The sequence below is a fragment of the Streptopelia decaocto genome (assembly GCF_964273445.1).
Source record: "Streptopelia decaocto genome assembly, chromosome: 4".
NCBI lineage: Eukaryota > Metazoa > Chordata > Aves > Columbiformes > Columbidae > Streptopelia > Streptopelia decaocto.
The window spans coordinates 49547115-49563729 of record NC_138658.1 but is presented as its reverse complement, the minus strand read 5'-3'; the positions used below and the strand labels follow the sequence as shown (position 1 = coordinate 49563729).

General features: G+C 41.3%; 1 protein-coding gene across 5 annotated transcripts in view; it reads left to right on the top strand.

Annotated features, from left to right (window-relative positions):
• PDGFRA (platelet derived growth factor receptor alpha) overlaps window positions 1-16352 on the top strand; it is a 35347-nt gene extending 18995 nt beyond the window's left edge. For all 5 annotated transcript variants that reach the window (XM_082050561.1, XM_082050563.1, XM_082050560.1 and 2 more), the window contains exons 13-23: window positions 2844-2948; window positions 3635-3745; window positions 4014-4167; window positions 5239-5405; window positions 6546-6661; window positions 7208-7330; window positions 7934-8045; window positions 9705-9804; window positions 9926-10031; window positions 10735-10970; window positions 12993-16352. In XM_082050561.1, the coding sequence (XP_081906687.1) occupies window positions 2844-2948; window positions 3635-3745; window positions 4014-4167; window positions 5239-5405; window positions 6546-6661; window positions 7208-7330; window positions 7934-8045; window positions 9705-9804; window positions 9926-10031; window positions 10735-10970; window positions 12993-13140 (1478 nt within the window). In that variant the 3' untranslated portion in view covers window positions 13141-16352. The remainder of the gene's footprint in view (window positions 1-2843; window positions 2949-3634; window positions 3746-4013; window positions 4168-5238; window positions 5406-6545; window positions 6662-7207; window positions 7331-7933; window positions 8046-9704; window positions 9805-9925; window positions 10032-10734; window positions 10971-12992) is intronic.
• The last annotated feature ends 263 nt before the right edge of the window (window positions 16353-16615 follow it).

The following is a 16615-nucleotide window of genomic DNA, read 5'->3' as shown; positions in this document are numbered from 1 at the left end:
GATTGCACAAGCATTCTTCTTGACACGGTTAACATTTACCCACTGGCAGCTTTGCCGTATGAAATGCTTTCTGGTGGGCACCTCTTATGTGTCTAGGGTGGATAATTCTGGTTTGTGTGGGTTTTCTCTTATCTGAGTGGGAGATGACAGCAAAATAATTACACCTTTAGCTCAGGGAGGCTCTGAAGCAGGATACAAACTCATTTTGGCTCAGCTAGATGAGCATTTCCCATCCTAGCTGTGTCAGCCAGCTGGCATTTATTTGTTTTTTCTAGCTAGTAGTGCCTGGAGTGTAATTCTGTGTTAAATGCCAACTCTGAATGCTGGCTGGCTGGAGTTCCAATTGATAAATTTGGGTTATGCTGCAAATTTCCCATTGCTATTGCTCCTGCACAATGTGTGTAGCGCTCTGCTGTTCAGAGCACCCAGCAGCCAGCACAAGACTAGGAGATGTGTAACAGAATGAGAAATGCAATATCACAGTGCACTGCTTGCTTGCCACTGTCTTCTCCTGGCTCTGCTGATGAGCAGCAAGGTCCCAGCAGGAGCTGGTCCTTCTCTTTCAGCTGAGATGGCCTTTTGAGGAGTGGAGTCTGAGTGCTGTCATTTCTCATGATCTTGGGGTGGCTGCAGACTGTGGCAGAATTGCTCCTATCACTTCCCAGCAAGCCACCCATTTATCCTGTTGGCCTTAATAAAATTGAAATGCTGGCCTGACACAGAATCAGACCCATACTCATTTGCAAAAGGCAAGTTAAGACACAAGTTACACAGTGTTTAAGGATGTGATGCCTAATTTCTTATGAGTCTAGGAACTCTATGTGGATTATAAAGCTTGTCACTTGTTTGGCTTTTGTTATAGACCAAGAGAGTTACGGTTTAATTTGGGGTGGACTGATCATCCCAGTTCAATTTTAGCCAAAGAAGAATCCCAGTTCGCAGACTTCAGCTTTGTATTTGTGTCTCCTTGAGCAGAAAACCAGCACCTCTCTGACAGTCTCAGCAGATAGGCTCTGTGGATGGGTACAGAGGCTGAAATAGCTCTTGCCCCTCCAAGCACAATCCCTCGCTTGGGGAGGTATAAACACATGTTAAAATTTTGGGCTCCACTGAAGGCCTCGACATCCAGAATGTGATGGCATTACAGATGCCTCCAGCTCTTAAGCAGTTAGCTCCCTCCTTGCTCCAAATTTCAAGTGTCAAACATATGGGGCTTGGGCTATGTCTCTGGAGAGCGGTGAAAAAGGGGAAAGCGCAGAGCTCACTATCCACCACTCCGGAAGCGCTTGCACTGTCTCCACATGCACCCCAGCTCAGCAGAGGTGATGGAGAGGGAGATGTGCGCCTCGTGCTCAGCCGACAATATGGTTTGGGGAAGAATTGGCTTGTGAAGACAAGAAGATCAAGGAGCATCAGCAAATGCCATCACATTCTGAAGGGCTGCATCCTGCCATGTGGCTCACAGACCCTTGGTCTGAAGAGTTTCAGTGGCCAAATTTCAGACTCAGGTTGTTTGAATTAGCTGGAAATTTAGTGGGAAGCTTTCTCACATCCTGACTGGGAAGAATAACCTTTGGAGCACAGGAATCTTGAAAATAAATTGCGTAGTTTTTGTGTGCATGACAAACTATGCTGTCATATTCTTGGAGAGGTTCTTCAGTGTTAACTCAGCTAAGCATGCTTTAGCCATTTCTTTGCTTGTTAATAATGTAAAGATCATTTGGCTGGAAATTTTCTTTTAAAAGTGTGTATACAATAAAAGTGTGAGCTGTAGCTAGAGGATAACAGAAACACATGGCATTGCATGCCAGATAGCACCTTCAGAAGTGTAAATGGTTGCAAGTTCTAGCTGCAGACAAATGTACAAGACAAAATGCTGTATATCTCCATAGTAAAAATCACTACTCATTCTTAGTGTGCTCGAAGATAAAAGTAACATAAAATAAAATATGGAGCTTGTCAGGAATATGAAAATATCCTGACATCTGGACCTCATATATAGGTTTGTTCACTGAGCAAGCATTGCCTTAATGAACTTGGTTTTCAATATGGAACCTATGAAATATAATATCTTGGAGTATATTTGTACAGTTCATATTTCTCTAAAATCTCACTCAATCTGCACACAATTCTTTTGCATACTGTATCAATGTCAGGATATAGGATATGATAATCCAAAGTTTTTGTCTAAATTGATTTGTGGGAAGAGTAAAGTGTGCATAAACATTAGCCATTTTGTTACAGCACTTGGAAATTTGCAATAAAACTTATTCAAGCATATGAAGCACACTTGTACATTAAACTTCAGAGAAGTTTCCCCCCATATGTGATCAACATGTATTTCAGCTTCGTGCAGAACACTGATGTCCTGCCTGTCTGTTTCTAAACGCGTTGCTGACGCGCTTCAGTCCATCTTACTGCTAGATGTATCTAGCACTGACGTAACAACATTAAATAACAGCTAAGGAGTTCAATTCAGATTTTTTAGGGCACAAGTGTACTGTAGTCAGGTGCTGACTGAGGCAGAGAAGTCCACTTAATCAGAGGAGAATCAGTGTTGAGAAAACATAAAATGAGGGTGACAGGGCAGAGTGGGAGACAAATTTGAATGAGTTGAGCTGAGTCCCTTTCCTACAAGCTCCCATGTGCAGATGTGATCCTGATGTTTGCTTACTTGTTTTTATTTAAGCATTGCACTTAATGACAGCATTTCTTTAAAATATATTTACCTTTTCTGCTTAACAACAGCAATAATAATGAACAATCTATGGATAAATGGCAGCAGGAAGCGAGGGAAACTGCTGTTCCTTTCTGAAATAAATAACGCTTTCCCTTGTGTTCAGGTCGAATCCTTGGTTCTGGAGCATTTGGAAAAGTAGTTGAAGGAACTGCTTATGGATTGAGTCGCTCTCAGCCAGTGATGAAAGTAGCTGTGAAAATGCTGAAACGTAAGTTGTTGCGGTTCCATTTTCCAAGCTAGGTAGCGCATTTTTCCCACAGGGTTATTTGAGCACTGACTGTGTATAAATAGATTCTACATATCTGAAGCTGAAAATGAACTGTGGAATGAATGAAATTTGAAAATATACTTTAAATTACTTCATCGTATTTCAAGACTGAAAGTATCCAGGCTTCTGAAAACATCCAAAGTTTGTTTTTAGCTGTAGCAGTCACAATAATTCAGCAAGTTCAGAGAAACATGAAATAACCATGAATGCTTATAAAAAAAATGAAAGCCATACAATAAAGGAGGAATTGTGAGAATCTTAAGTTTACTGAAGATTTCCCAGTTCATGAGCTGAGAAGCTGATGCAGTAATTCTGGAGCAACCACGAGGAGCTTTCTTGTGTTGAAACTGGCAGCTTGTAAAGTGCCTCTGTGCTACCTGGGCAATCCACTGTACCCCTGGAGAGGGACAGACAGGCTGGGTCAGCTACTGAGCTGCATCAGATGAGTTGTTTATTAGTGATTTGTGACTCCTCTGCAAGTCTTAAGAAAGTCCCTTGTCAAGTAAAGGACATGGTTGTCTGCAAGAACCCATGGTAGCAATGCTTTAATGTGGCAAGGAAGGAGAAATTGTTATTGTGAAAAAGGTGATTGCTCTCACTGAGTGGCTGGTGTGTTTTTTCAACAGCTACAGCTAGATCCAGTGAAAAACAGGCGCTTATGTCTGAACTGAAGATAATGACACATCTCGGCCCCCACCTGAATATTGTGAATCTGCTTGGAGCTTGTACAAAATCAGGTGGGTTTGGCTGACAAAGTGGAGGTTTGCTGTGGAGCCATCATTCACTGTTTAACAAGCACACAAATTTCAAGTAAGGGATTTAACAACAAATTTAAACAAAAGTTTTCACAAACCTACTTGACATTTGGTAGTAGTTGCAGTCATAACTTAGCAAAAAAATGTATTAATCCACAATACTTTTTGTGTTTTATATTCTATTTTCCACTATTTTTGGAGTATTTATTTTAAATACTTATCAATGCAGTATTTTGCTTTATTTCATCAGGTCCTATTTACATCATCACTGAATACTGCTTTTATGGTGATTTGGTGAACTATCTGCATAAGAACAGGGACAATTTCCTGAGCCGACACCCAGAGAAGCCAAAGAAAGATCTGGATATCTTTGGGATGAATCCAGCTGATGAAAACACCAGAAGGTGAGGGGAAAAAAAAAAAAAAAAAGACAATTTAAGGAAATATCATTGCTAACCCTTACTGCATTCCTCTCATTCATTGGCTTAGAACCCTCCCTAATTCTTTGAACTTTTATTTATTAGGTTTCAGAGGTATGGCAATGTTTCAGCACTTTTTGTTCAGTCTCCCTGACATGTGTCCTAGATCCATGTTTCTCCTCTGTAGTGATGCCTGCAGTCCCAGGACCACAGTGGGTTCTCCATAGACATCCTGAGGTCACAAAGAACATTTCTATTAATAAAGCATAGTTCAGTATTCCTCTTTCCTCTAAAAACATCCTTTTACCTCTGCCCACCCAAGTTTTAAAAATAAAGCACAACTACCTGGTTTCCTTGTTTCCCTGCTTGAGGAATTCCCACTGTCTAAAACTCCTTCCCTACAAACAACCTGGCAGAGTTTGTTCTCCAAGCTCAGTCTCAGTAATTTCCTTATGGTTAAGGTTCATCCCAAAGCTTTTTCCAGATTATAGTGGAGGAAGCGTGTTGTCATACATTCGGCAACAAAATAATGTTCTGAAGTTAGTCAGGATTTAGAAGGTGAACAGAGATTCCTTCAAAAATTCACTCAGGCAAATAGATCAACTGACTGGGTAGCTGGATACAGCCAGGACTGTTCATCTGAGCATGTATTTGTTCAGCAGGACTGGATTTGTTGCTAACTGTCTAGGTGAATAAATTGCATCTGTCATTTGGAGCACCTTGAACTAAAATCCTTAGATAGTAATACTTGAATTCAGTGAGATTTTAGGAACTTAGACAATATGTGTTTACACACCTGACTATTGACAAAAGGATAAGTTTGAAGAACTTGTGTTTGACTACAATGATGCATGGTGACATGTACTAATATGTGAGAATACATGGTGATGTTGTAATACATGATCTTTATGTATTCCCTATCAAGATACCAGCTCTTATATTTCACAGCAATACAATTGTACACCAGAAGAGAACTGTCAGATCTACAAGATGCTCTGGCAGGGAAGTTACCTAGGCAATACTAGCTGATACGCCTATATTTTTTTCCATTTTCAGTTATGTGATATTATCATTTGAAAACACTGGAGAATACATGGACATGAAACAAGCTGATACCACTCAGTATGTGCCAATGCTGGAAAGGAAGGAGGGATCTAAATACTCTGATATTCAGAGGTCTGTTTATGATCGGCCTGCTTCATATAAGAAGAAATCTGTGTCAGGTAATGTAGAACTGTCCCTTCTGCATACATCACTAATACAAATAATTCTTGTATAAATGCGTGTTTTATTTTTGCCCTCCATATGGACATAACTACTCAGCCGTGTTCTGCAAGCATGTAAGTATAAGCTAGAAGCTAAAATTCACCATGCTCTGGAGTGCCTGCTCCCGAAGCAGAAGGGGTCCAGTCGTGTTTGCTTCTGAACTGAAGTGCTGAGGGCTGTCCCCTGCCATGGGGCTGCAGGCAACCTTTGGAAGCAGCAATTTTATCAGTCTTGTAGTTGGCAAGATTTTGAGCTACAGCAATAAATAATAGTAATAATAATAATTTATATTGTTCTGTTTCCACTTACATTTCATGTTAGCTGACACTCACCAAATGCAGAACACTCCCAAATACTTTCCTGGATTATGTAATGAAGATAATGAAGTTGTCTCCCTTTCCCTGGCCCTGTGCTCAGACACCAAATATGCTTTGCTTTAAAAATAGGCAGCATCACTTCTGCCTGCAGGCCTCGGAAACTGAACCATATCCAGTCCCAGATTTACATGGCAGACTAATATACTCATATTGTGCTCTAGGACAGCTGGGGTAAATGAATCACTGGATTTTGACTGCTTTTTTGCTGACATCTTTCATAAAAAAAATTAAGAACTGTTGCCATAGAATTCCTGACCCTTTTTGCTGGTATTGGATGAATCCCAGTGAATACTTGCTGGGAAACATAACAGTGTTCAGCAAAAGTAAACGGATAAGAATGTACACGCATGCACAAAAATCTAATGAAGGCACCACCTCTAAATAAATGTTTTTGTACCACATGCTGAATATTATAAACAAACTTTATAAGACTTCAGTGGACCTTTTTAACTTCACCCTTTCCTGCAGTTTTCTGGGAAAAAAATACAGTATACATACAGGAGAAAAACCAAAACTTATATTTAATTCTGGATGTTTTTAAGAATGCAGTATGTGTCAGTGACTGATGTAGACACTAAAAGTGGTTAGTTATTATGAAAAGGCTGGTTTGGACATGGTATTCTGTTAAAGTCATCAGCTCAGAATCATGATAGGTAGGGAGAAATGAATGCTGCTTTCACACTCCACAGCACAAACACATTTTTCTCTCTTTTTCAATAGAATCGGAAGTCAAAAATCTTCTTTCAGACGACAGCTCAGAGGGCCTCAGCCTACTGGATTTGCTGAGCTTCACCTACCAGGTTGCACGGGGAATGGAATTCTTGGCTTCTAAAAATGTAAGTAAATAAAAGAGTAAGTAAAATGTAAGAAAGTGTAAAAACATCTCAATCTCCAACTATGGGTTTCAATTTAGATTTTGAATAGAGGACACAATGTAATATTCTTTCTGAGGCTGTAGACAGCTTCCTCTCTTACTTGGAAGCTGAGATAACCATGGTGGAAAAATCAAGCACTTCTCATGGAGTGAGCGTGCCAAAGATAGTAGTGGATCTAGGCAGGGTCTGGGTGGAGACCCTATACAGCTACAGGCCAGCATGGTCAGAAACATAGATGTATCATTAGTACATGATTGGTAGGAGGGGAAAGGGTGGAATCACTTTTGTTTCCACCCCATTGTAGTGCATCCAGATGAGACCTCACTGGTTCTGAGCACTGGTGTCTCCCTGTCCCTGTTAGTGGGGCAGTACAAGTGCCTGTTCAGCAGAAAGTCTTATTAAGACTGTGTCCAGAAAGTCAACAGACATTTTCAAGGGATCTTTGTAAGATAAATGACCCTCGTGGAATTAGCACATCATTGAACAACTTAATTTTTCTCCATACAGTGTGTGCACCGTGACTTGGCAGCTCGTAATGTCCTCCTTGCTCAAGGAAAAATTGTGAAGATCTGTGACTTCGGGCTGGCTAGAGACATCATGCATGATGCCAACTATGTCTCCAAGGGCAGTGTATGTACTTTGTAATCTCCTGAGCTCTGCTTTAACTGAAATGAGAAGTGTCAGTTTTAAATGCTGTTTAATGTTCTTGCCATTCAGTGTTAGTTACACTAATTGACAGTTGGGATGAATGCTCCTGAGAACAATTTTTCTTCAGTTCATTAATTCCTGTAAATTTCCTACTTCTCTTTACAGCTGAAAAGCACTTGGCCACACTTGGTGTTTCACAGACTTACATTTAAACTGGCAAGTCTTTGACTGGATAAATTATTAAGGAACTGTTGCTATGATATGTAGAGCAGTGACACATCAGTCAATGACGTATCAGACCTAGACGGGCAGTGCCAGATTTTGTATCATACCTTTAATCAGCCTGTTTTTTGCTAGTAGTAAAATGAATACAGTTACGACTTAATTAGTTTTTGCGGGGAGTAAATAGTAGCATTCCTTATAATCCTGGTACCTCTATGTTAAATGGAATTAAAAATACACACGAGCCAAGTTAGCACAAGCTTTCTTGTTAGAGAGAAGTTAATCCTGGCTATCAAACAACAGTTGTAATGGAAAGCATTTCTTTAATCTGTGTGGTTTGGGGTTTCTTTCTTTTTGCTACAGACTTTCCTCCCAGTAAAATGGATGGCACCTGAAAGCATTTTTGACAATCTGTACACAACATTAAGTGACGTCTGGTCTTATGGCATTCTGCTGTGGGAAATATTTTCTCTTGGTATGTACTGTGAACTCTTTCTTATGTGTAGTGATTAAGCTTTTTCAGTTTAAGCTGTTTTACATAAAGTATTTCAAATTCTATAGTAAAAATATATGTGTGAAATTAACTGTTAGTTATCCTTCTATATAGGGTTGAAGTATTGGTGTGCCAGGCCAGGGTGGATTTTTTAGCTGTTATAATACGAGAAGGACAATGCTCCTCCCTTGCAATGGGGTGCCTGGGCTGCAGCCCAGCCCAGTGGCTGGTTTGAAACAGTCTTTTCATGCACGTTTTGAAAGAGCCTGTCTTAGTCCCATTACAGAAAGAAAACAAATGTCAGTCTTCTGGGATGCTGATTTCTCATTTCCAGGTCAGCACTGTTCACACAGTTGGTTTATGGCAGCATAAAGTGGTTATGACAATGTATAGCAGTTACAGACAATATACAGTTCCCAGCTGGGATCAGCCTGGGTCTTTCCTTCGCCTGATTAATGAGCGTCCTGTGCGGGTGGGTTGCCTGCTTCAGTGAGCGTGCATTGCCCAGATCTACTCTGAGCAGAGTTAATCATGCCTATATGGTATCTGCTACTGCCCCGCTGCAAGTCCAAGCCTAAAGTTATTTTTTAGAATAAGCTGTAATATAGCTACTTCTCAGAAAACAGCAGTTGTGCCATTCTTTATGGTATGGTTTACTGTAGTCTCTGGGCTTCGTTAGATCCTGAAAATATCCATTCACCAGCATCCTTGGGAGGCACGGGAGTGCCATGAGATAGCTCAGGAGCTGAGGCACAGCTAAGCCTGTGCTTCACTGCCCTACCTGTAAGGAAGGTTCTGAAGCCCAGTTTTAGGTGAAAATCCTGCTTTTGAAAGGGCTGGGGTTTCTGGAGTAATATTATGGTATGTCTCCTCTGCCTGAGAAAGCTGCTCTTTCTCAGAAAGCAAAACAAATCCTCAGTGGTGTTTATTAAGCAGGTCAACTTTGACATCTTGCTGCAACACTGACTTCAGCTTGAATGATCCTTTTACATGTCAGTGACAACTGAGCACAAGTGCTCTGATGTCTATATGCTGCAGCCCCAAATGGTCACTTAACCTGTCAGCGCAGCAGCTGAGCCCCAACTTTTCAATAACCCGTGCAACCAATACATTAGCTGTTGTCCAAAGCTGGTTGCTCAGGTGGGAAGACTTGGCTATGGCGGAGCCAGACTCACAGCAAGGCTTTGGCCTCACAGCTGGGATGAGGTGAATGACTTGGGTCATTTGACTCTCAGCTGTCCTACAGGTGCCAAAGGCACTAAAACCAGATGGAGCAAGTGACTTGCCCAAGGTGGCACAGAAAGTCAGGGGCAGAGCAGAACTGTGATCTCAGGTCTACCAACTGCAGGCTGATGACCTGATTTAGGTATTATCCAGCCTCTGTGCCCCCTCAACATACTCTACTAACACCACAAATGGCTTTTTTTTCTGAGTAGTACCCACGTCAATCTTTCCTAGTCAATATTTCATGTCAGGGCTTAATGTGGCCAAGACAATAACTCTGATGTGAAACACTGGCTAGGGAATATTAATTTTGTTGGCATGTCAAATTATAGCGTTAAAACTTTTTGACATGAACGGCAAGACTCTGCATGGATAGTCTAGTATAGAGTAATGTTTTTTCTTCACTTTTACCTGCAGGTGGCACACCATATCCTGGCATGATGGTTGACTCTACTTTCTACAATAAGATCAAGAGCGGATACCGAATGGCCAAACCCGATCACGCTACCAATGAAGTGTACGTGTGCATTTGGCTTTCCCACACCTGGCCAGTCTCTGGACACTTTCGGCTTTAGTTTTTGCTTGGTTACTCATTTTCCTTTGCCAGCTGGATAAATTGGTTTCCATCTTATCTGCAGGTATGAGATCATGGTGAAGTGCTGGAACAGTGAACCAGAGAAAAGACCTTCTTTTTACCATCTGAGTGAAATTGTGGAGAGCTTGTTGCCTGGAGAGTACAAAAAGGTTTGCTCTTTGCAATTGTCTCTGTGTTTTCTACATACTGGTTTAGAGGGAACTATAACTGTTGTTCCAGCCATCAGAGCCATGAGCACTGACTGCCACACCCTAACGTATATGAATTACATTATTTGAAGAGGAACCTGGCATGTTCAGGGAAAATTAAATTAAGGTCACTGAGAGAAACAATTCTGCAGTATTAGCTGGGAAGCAGAACTCTCAAATTCTAATGAAATCCTACCAGCTCAATGTTTCTACTGGAGAATGAGTTTTATACACATTTCATGGGATTTTCTTGTCAGTGAAAGAATTCTAGAAAGGGGACAACTTGGTCCATGTGTACAATCTCCCTATCTCCCTTTTTGAACCCTGATACCAGCAAGTTTTTCCCTCATATTTCTGATACCTCTGGACGTGTTCTGCCTGCCACATAATTCAGTGTTTCATTTTCCCACCCACCTTTACTCCTTTCCCCCACTCCCTGCCCCTCTTTCACATCCATTTGCCTGCTCTGTGCTGCCACACTCACTCTTGCATCTCCTAAAACTGGCTTGTCTTCAAATTCCCAGTCACTTGAAGATACTGGGCTTCTCCATCCAGTGTTGCTGGCTCAAAAACAGAATAACTGCTGGGTTAATGAATCACCATCTGAAGAAAGGCAGCCTCAGTGAATAGCATCTAATGAGATATTTGAAATTAATATTTTCAGAGCTATGAGAAGATTCACCTGGACTTCCTGAAAAGTGATCACCCAGCTGTCACACGCATGAGAGGGGACTGCGACAATGCTTACATTGGTGTCACCTACAAGAATGAGGACAAGTTAAAGGACAGAGAGAGTGGATTTGATGAGCAGAGGCTGAGTGCTGACAGCGGGTACATCATCCCCCTGCCTGACATTGACCCTGTTTCTGAGGATGAGCTTGGCAAAAGGAACAGGCACAGGTATGTGAGATTTACAGACCACATAGCCCACAGTCACCATTCTGGATTATGTTTGGTGATGTGCATTAACAATTTTTAGCATCATATTCTGCAAATGGTTTCTTTGATTCCGTTCAAACTACTTATTGGAAGGTCCCATGTAGGTATGACATTATGACCGGCCACACTGTTTTCAATCAGAAAAATCTAATTTTGCCTCTTTTTCTGACTGTCAGGGGAAAGGGACTACTGGTAGAGTGCTCCTGTATGTCACTGGGACTCCTTCGTTAGCTTGCACAAGTCACAGTGGCTGGCTGATGGCTCTGTGGGCACATTTTGCAACACATCTTGCCCCTACAGCTTGGTGCCTTAGAGCTGCATATGACATCTCAAGGGATTGATTTGTTCTGTGTAAGACCAGGTCCAAAATTTGGGAGAAGTTGTTTTTAATATCTTTCATAGTATTCTTTTGTATTTTGTATTCTTTTGTATTTCATAGTATTCTTTTGACTGACCATCATCAGCAATTGAGACCATCATCAGCAAATTTGCTGATGACACCAAGTTGGGAGGGAGTGTCGACCTGCTGGAAGGCAGGAGGGCTCTGCAGAGGGATCTGGACAGACTGGAAAAATGGGCTGATTCCAACGGGATGAAGTTCAATAAGGCCAAGTGCCGGGTGCTGCACTTTGGTCACAACAACCCCCTGCAGTGCTACAGGCTGGGCGCAGAGTGGCTGGAGAGCAGTCAGACAGAAAGGGACCTGGGGGTACTAATTGACAGGAAGCTCAACACGAGCCATCAGTGTGCCCAGGTGGCCAAGAAGGCCAATGGTATCCTGTCCTGTATCAAAAATAGCGTGGTCAGCAGGACAAGGGAAGTGATCCTTCCCCTGTACTCTGCATTGGTGAGGCCACACCTGGAGTATTGTGTTCAGTTCTGGGCCCCTCAGTTCAGGAAAGACATTGAAGTGCTGGAGCGAGTCCAGAGAAGAGCAACAAGACTGGTGAAGGGACTTGAGCATAAGACCTATGGGGAGAGGCTGAGGGAGCTGGGGTTGTTTAGTCTAGAGAAGAGGAGGCTTAGAGGTGACCTCATCACTCTCTATAACTACCTGAAGGGAAGTTATAGCCAGGTGGGGATTGGTCTCTTCTCCCAGGCAGTTAGCAATAGGACAAGGGGGCATGGGCTTAAACTCTGCCAGGGGAAATTTAGGCTGGATATTAGAAAGAAATTCTTTACAGAGAGAGTGGTCAGGCATTGGAATGGCCTGCCCAGGGAGGTGGTGGACTCACCGTCCCTGGAGGTTTTTAAACTGAGATTGGACATGGCACTTAGTGCCATGATCTAATAAACGGACTAGAGTTGGACCAAGGGTTGGACTCGATGATCTCTGAGGTCTTTTCCAACCCAGTCGATTCTGTGATTCTGTGATTCTGTGACAGCAGGGTATCCAGGATTTTTTACTGCTCCCTTGTCAGTCTGCATAACTACTTCCACTATAGCACCACACTGTGTATCCCTTACTGTGGGTGGCGGTGGTTTAATTCAGCCCTTCATTCATAGTATATAGAATTAGCAACCTAGAAACTTATTTGTTTTGATATTTTTTGTAATTTTCAAATGAGTGATAAACAAAGTCTCTAAGAAGCACTATCCAGGTTAAGATTTATTACCTCTCTCTCTACCTCTCTCTCTTTTTCTTATTCTCTGTTGTTATTTTCTTATTTTCACCTGACTTCCCTAGATTTACCTGAATGACCTATTGTCACAACAGTGTCATAAAGCTATTTCTCTAATGAGTGTCTGGCAGAAAATACTTGGAGGAACATATGAACAACCTGCTCTTTTAAATTACAAGGCGGTTTCTTACTCGAGATACAAGATGTGTCATGCCTTAAGAAACGGGTGGTCAGTCACCCAAGATTGTGCTGTGGGTCAGAAAGCATGGAGGGTGGTAGTGTTCACTTCTGCTAGAGGCTGGAGTACTTACCTAGCCACATTTGCCACATTTTTTATCTCTGAGATGTTTGTCTCTTCCAGTTCCCAGACATCTGAAGAAAGTGCCATTGAAACCGGTTCCAGTAGCTCTACTTTCATCAAGAGAGAGGACGAGACCATTGAGGACATTGACATGATGGATGACATTGGGATCGACTCCTCAGACCTGGTGGAGGACAGCTTCCTGTAAGCCCCAGGACACCTCCCAGCCCTGCACACGGGGAATTTTGCCTTGTTGTCTACAGACTTCTGCTCCACAGAGAAAACCACTTTATTGCAATGTCAAGGATGTGAAGAGGAGGTGGATTTGTACAGAGAAACTCCCAGCAATGGGCAGAGGAATCAACCTGACTATGAACGAAAGAGACACGTCAAAGATGGATTTTTTTAGTGTTGCTTCTTGCAGTACTTCAGTAGCATCTCAGTGTTGTTTGCTATTCAGACTTTTAGGAGGACAAAAGAAAAGGCCACAAACAGACCGGTTTTGTGTTTCAAGGGCATTCATATGACTTTGATGGATCAAATTTCCACTACAGCAATACTTCGCCATTGTAATTATGTAAATAACTGTCTACTCAACGATCTTTTGAGGTGCACATTGAACATATGCCATGGATTTTGGAAGAGATTGCTCAAGAATTTTGTGTACTTCCTCCCTCAGTCTCAATGTCAGCTGCTGTTGAACTATCATGTGAATTGAAGAACATGCAAAAACCACTTTTGGACCAAAAAGGTCTAAAACCACAAGGGACTGACCGGTACTACAAAATGTTACTTTTTACCATTAATGCAAGTAAAGGGGAATAATAATAACAATAATAATTAAACCCAGTCTATAATAGGTGTTAGAAACCTAGTAAGTCTATTAACTATAGAAGATAGTTTTTTCAAAATAATACTACTACTGTTTTCAATAACACTAAATGTATATTTTATAATTCATTGTCCTTCAGTAAAAGCACAGTCTCAAGAAGCCTTTTTAGAGTACAAACAAAAAAATTATGACCTAAAATTTTTATGAAACAATCGTTTTATTTGGCTGCACACAGAATCGTAACTGCTCTGGTTAGCTAAAACTACTTTAACATGGAGAAAAATTTAAGATTTAGTTTTCTATCATAAGCTGAGTAGTTTTTCTAACCAGATATACTAGAAGCAATTATTGTCCTCTGATTAAATGAAGTTCTAAAAATTTAATTTAAAAAAATTATGTCAGATTTCCAAGATGCTCAAGAATGGAAGTTTATGATAAAGCACCAGCGACATCACATTATTAGAGTTTCATGGGTACTCAAAAGAAATCTTGTCCTGGGGTTAGTTGTGAAGAATTGATTTGATATTTAAACTGCACAAGGAACAAAGATATGTCTCCTAGACTGGAACTCCAGATTAAATAAGCAGAAATAATTCTGCAGTGAATATTCTTGTCTTAGTTTTCAGGTTTAACCAGGAACAGAAAATTCTGACTATTATCTTTGCAGACTGTTACTACAAATGGTAATTGTATCCAAGAGTGTTTTTCAGAAGGTGCATGAAAACAAACCTGCTCTCAGCCTGCAATTGTTTTTTGACACCACTTACATGAACAAAGTACTATGATTTCTGCTATCACTGTACAATGTATTTTTGAGATACGATGCTTTAGAAAACTTACATGTGAAAAAAGGTACACCACTGCCAAGGGCCCCATCCTTTCTGGTGCTCAACCTTCAAACTAAGCCTTAATTCAGCATGATGAGTGCCTCACAGGACATGCTCAGCCTCTGGCACAACACAACTAATGCAAATGTGGTGCAGACTCATCCCTGTGTTGCAGTATTTTACTTAGGAAGCGTGAAAGATGGACCAGCAGTGACCGACATAACATGCTGCTGTGTTAAACTACAGTTTAATGGCCCTAAGAAATGCTACGTGAGTCCCCTTGACTTCACTTGTAGACAGTTGTGGATCAAATGGCTGCAAATGTAATATTGTCAGGGTTACAGGAAAATAATTCTGGGTCTGGGCTTGAAAATGTCACCTGGCTGAGGCTACGTTGAAGCATACTGCAGATGTGAAAACAGGACCTGAAGCGAGGCACCCGTGTTTTCAACCCCGATGGAGCCTGACAATCAGAAGGAACGGCGAGTGATGGTGCATCCTCCATTTCTTGCAGTCAACAGATCAAAACTGAGTGTCTTCCTGGGAGCCTGTGCTTTAGCCAAACACATGTCACAGCTCTGTACGGGGGCAACTGTGAAATGTAAAGACTCTTGATACAGCCAGAACGGATGAGGCGCTGTAAAGTCTTCCTCTAACTAAGAACTATGAACTGAGGAAACACAAATTGTCTATCGGATATCCTAGATATCTGAATGGCCACTTGAGACCACACGTGCCTTAATTTGCATGTGTAGTCATTACAGCTATACATTCAAATTAGGCAAGCAATTTCACCTGCATTTTTGCACATGGCCTAGTATTCTTCAGGGTTTGAAAATCAGCCCCAGCATGTTTTATTATACCAGTTACTGGAATCTAAGGACATTTTAATGTGGTCTACCCTTCCCCTCACTGGTTTCATTCTGTATCTCGCAGTGCATCTCAGGGCTAGACCTAAGCAGTGGACATGAACCAGAGCTGGCTCACTTTCCAATGAATAGTTATGTTGATTCTTCATCCTGTCATGAATATTGTGTAGATGGACTGCATCCATGGCAGTCCATCAGCGCAGTGCAGGCTTGGAATCAGATAAACTGGCCTGAAAACTGGAATGAGAAACAGAGGAAGAGAGAGGATTTGCTAGAGAGGGAGAAGTGTGAGAAGATGTTTCATTTAGTTTTACAAGATTATCAGTATTACAAGCTTTTTTTTATGGCTTAATTTTGGAGAAGCCACTGGAAGAGATACTCCCAAACCTTTCACTACGGTAATTGTATAATGACAATCAGTGTTAGCCTATGAAACACAGCTTTTGATTTGGAATGGCCAAACAATTCCTTACAGCGCGGTCTGCAAATTGTACAAAATGGTCCTATTACATGATGAAGGACGTGAGATAAGGTGATGTTATACATCAATATGTATATAAGTATTTTTATATAGACTTCTAGAATACTGCCAAAACATTTATGACAGCTATATCACTGCCTTTGTTTATACTTTTTTTTTACTGTGATATATTCCACAGGCACGTTAACTGTTGCACTTTGAATGTCCAAAAGTTATATTTTAGAATAATAAAGAAGGAAGTGTTTCCAAAATGGTGGCTGTTGTGACATATTTGAAGAAGGGCAAACTGGCCTGAGTGATGGTAGGCACAAAATGTATTTCAAAATGCCCCTGCTGATATTTTGTCTTTGAAAAAAAATCCTGTAAATTAAGATCTCTATATTTCAATAAATGATATATAATTTAAGGATATGTGAGGGGTCTATATTCACTTATTGAATGGTGCTTATATAGAATCAGTCCTGCTTGGGAATTTTTTCCTCCAAAATGTTTTTTGGTTAACTGAGTACTCTGCAGAGGCATTGAGCAGCAATGACAAGCAGGTGTCTCAGCCCTTCCAATGGGTACAGTGGGGAAGTGCCCATGGCAAACGACCTGGATAGCGAGTGACACCTGTGGGGAGCTATGCTGTCCCCCAAAACATGGCAGATGTGGTGCTTCAGTCACTGCTGCCC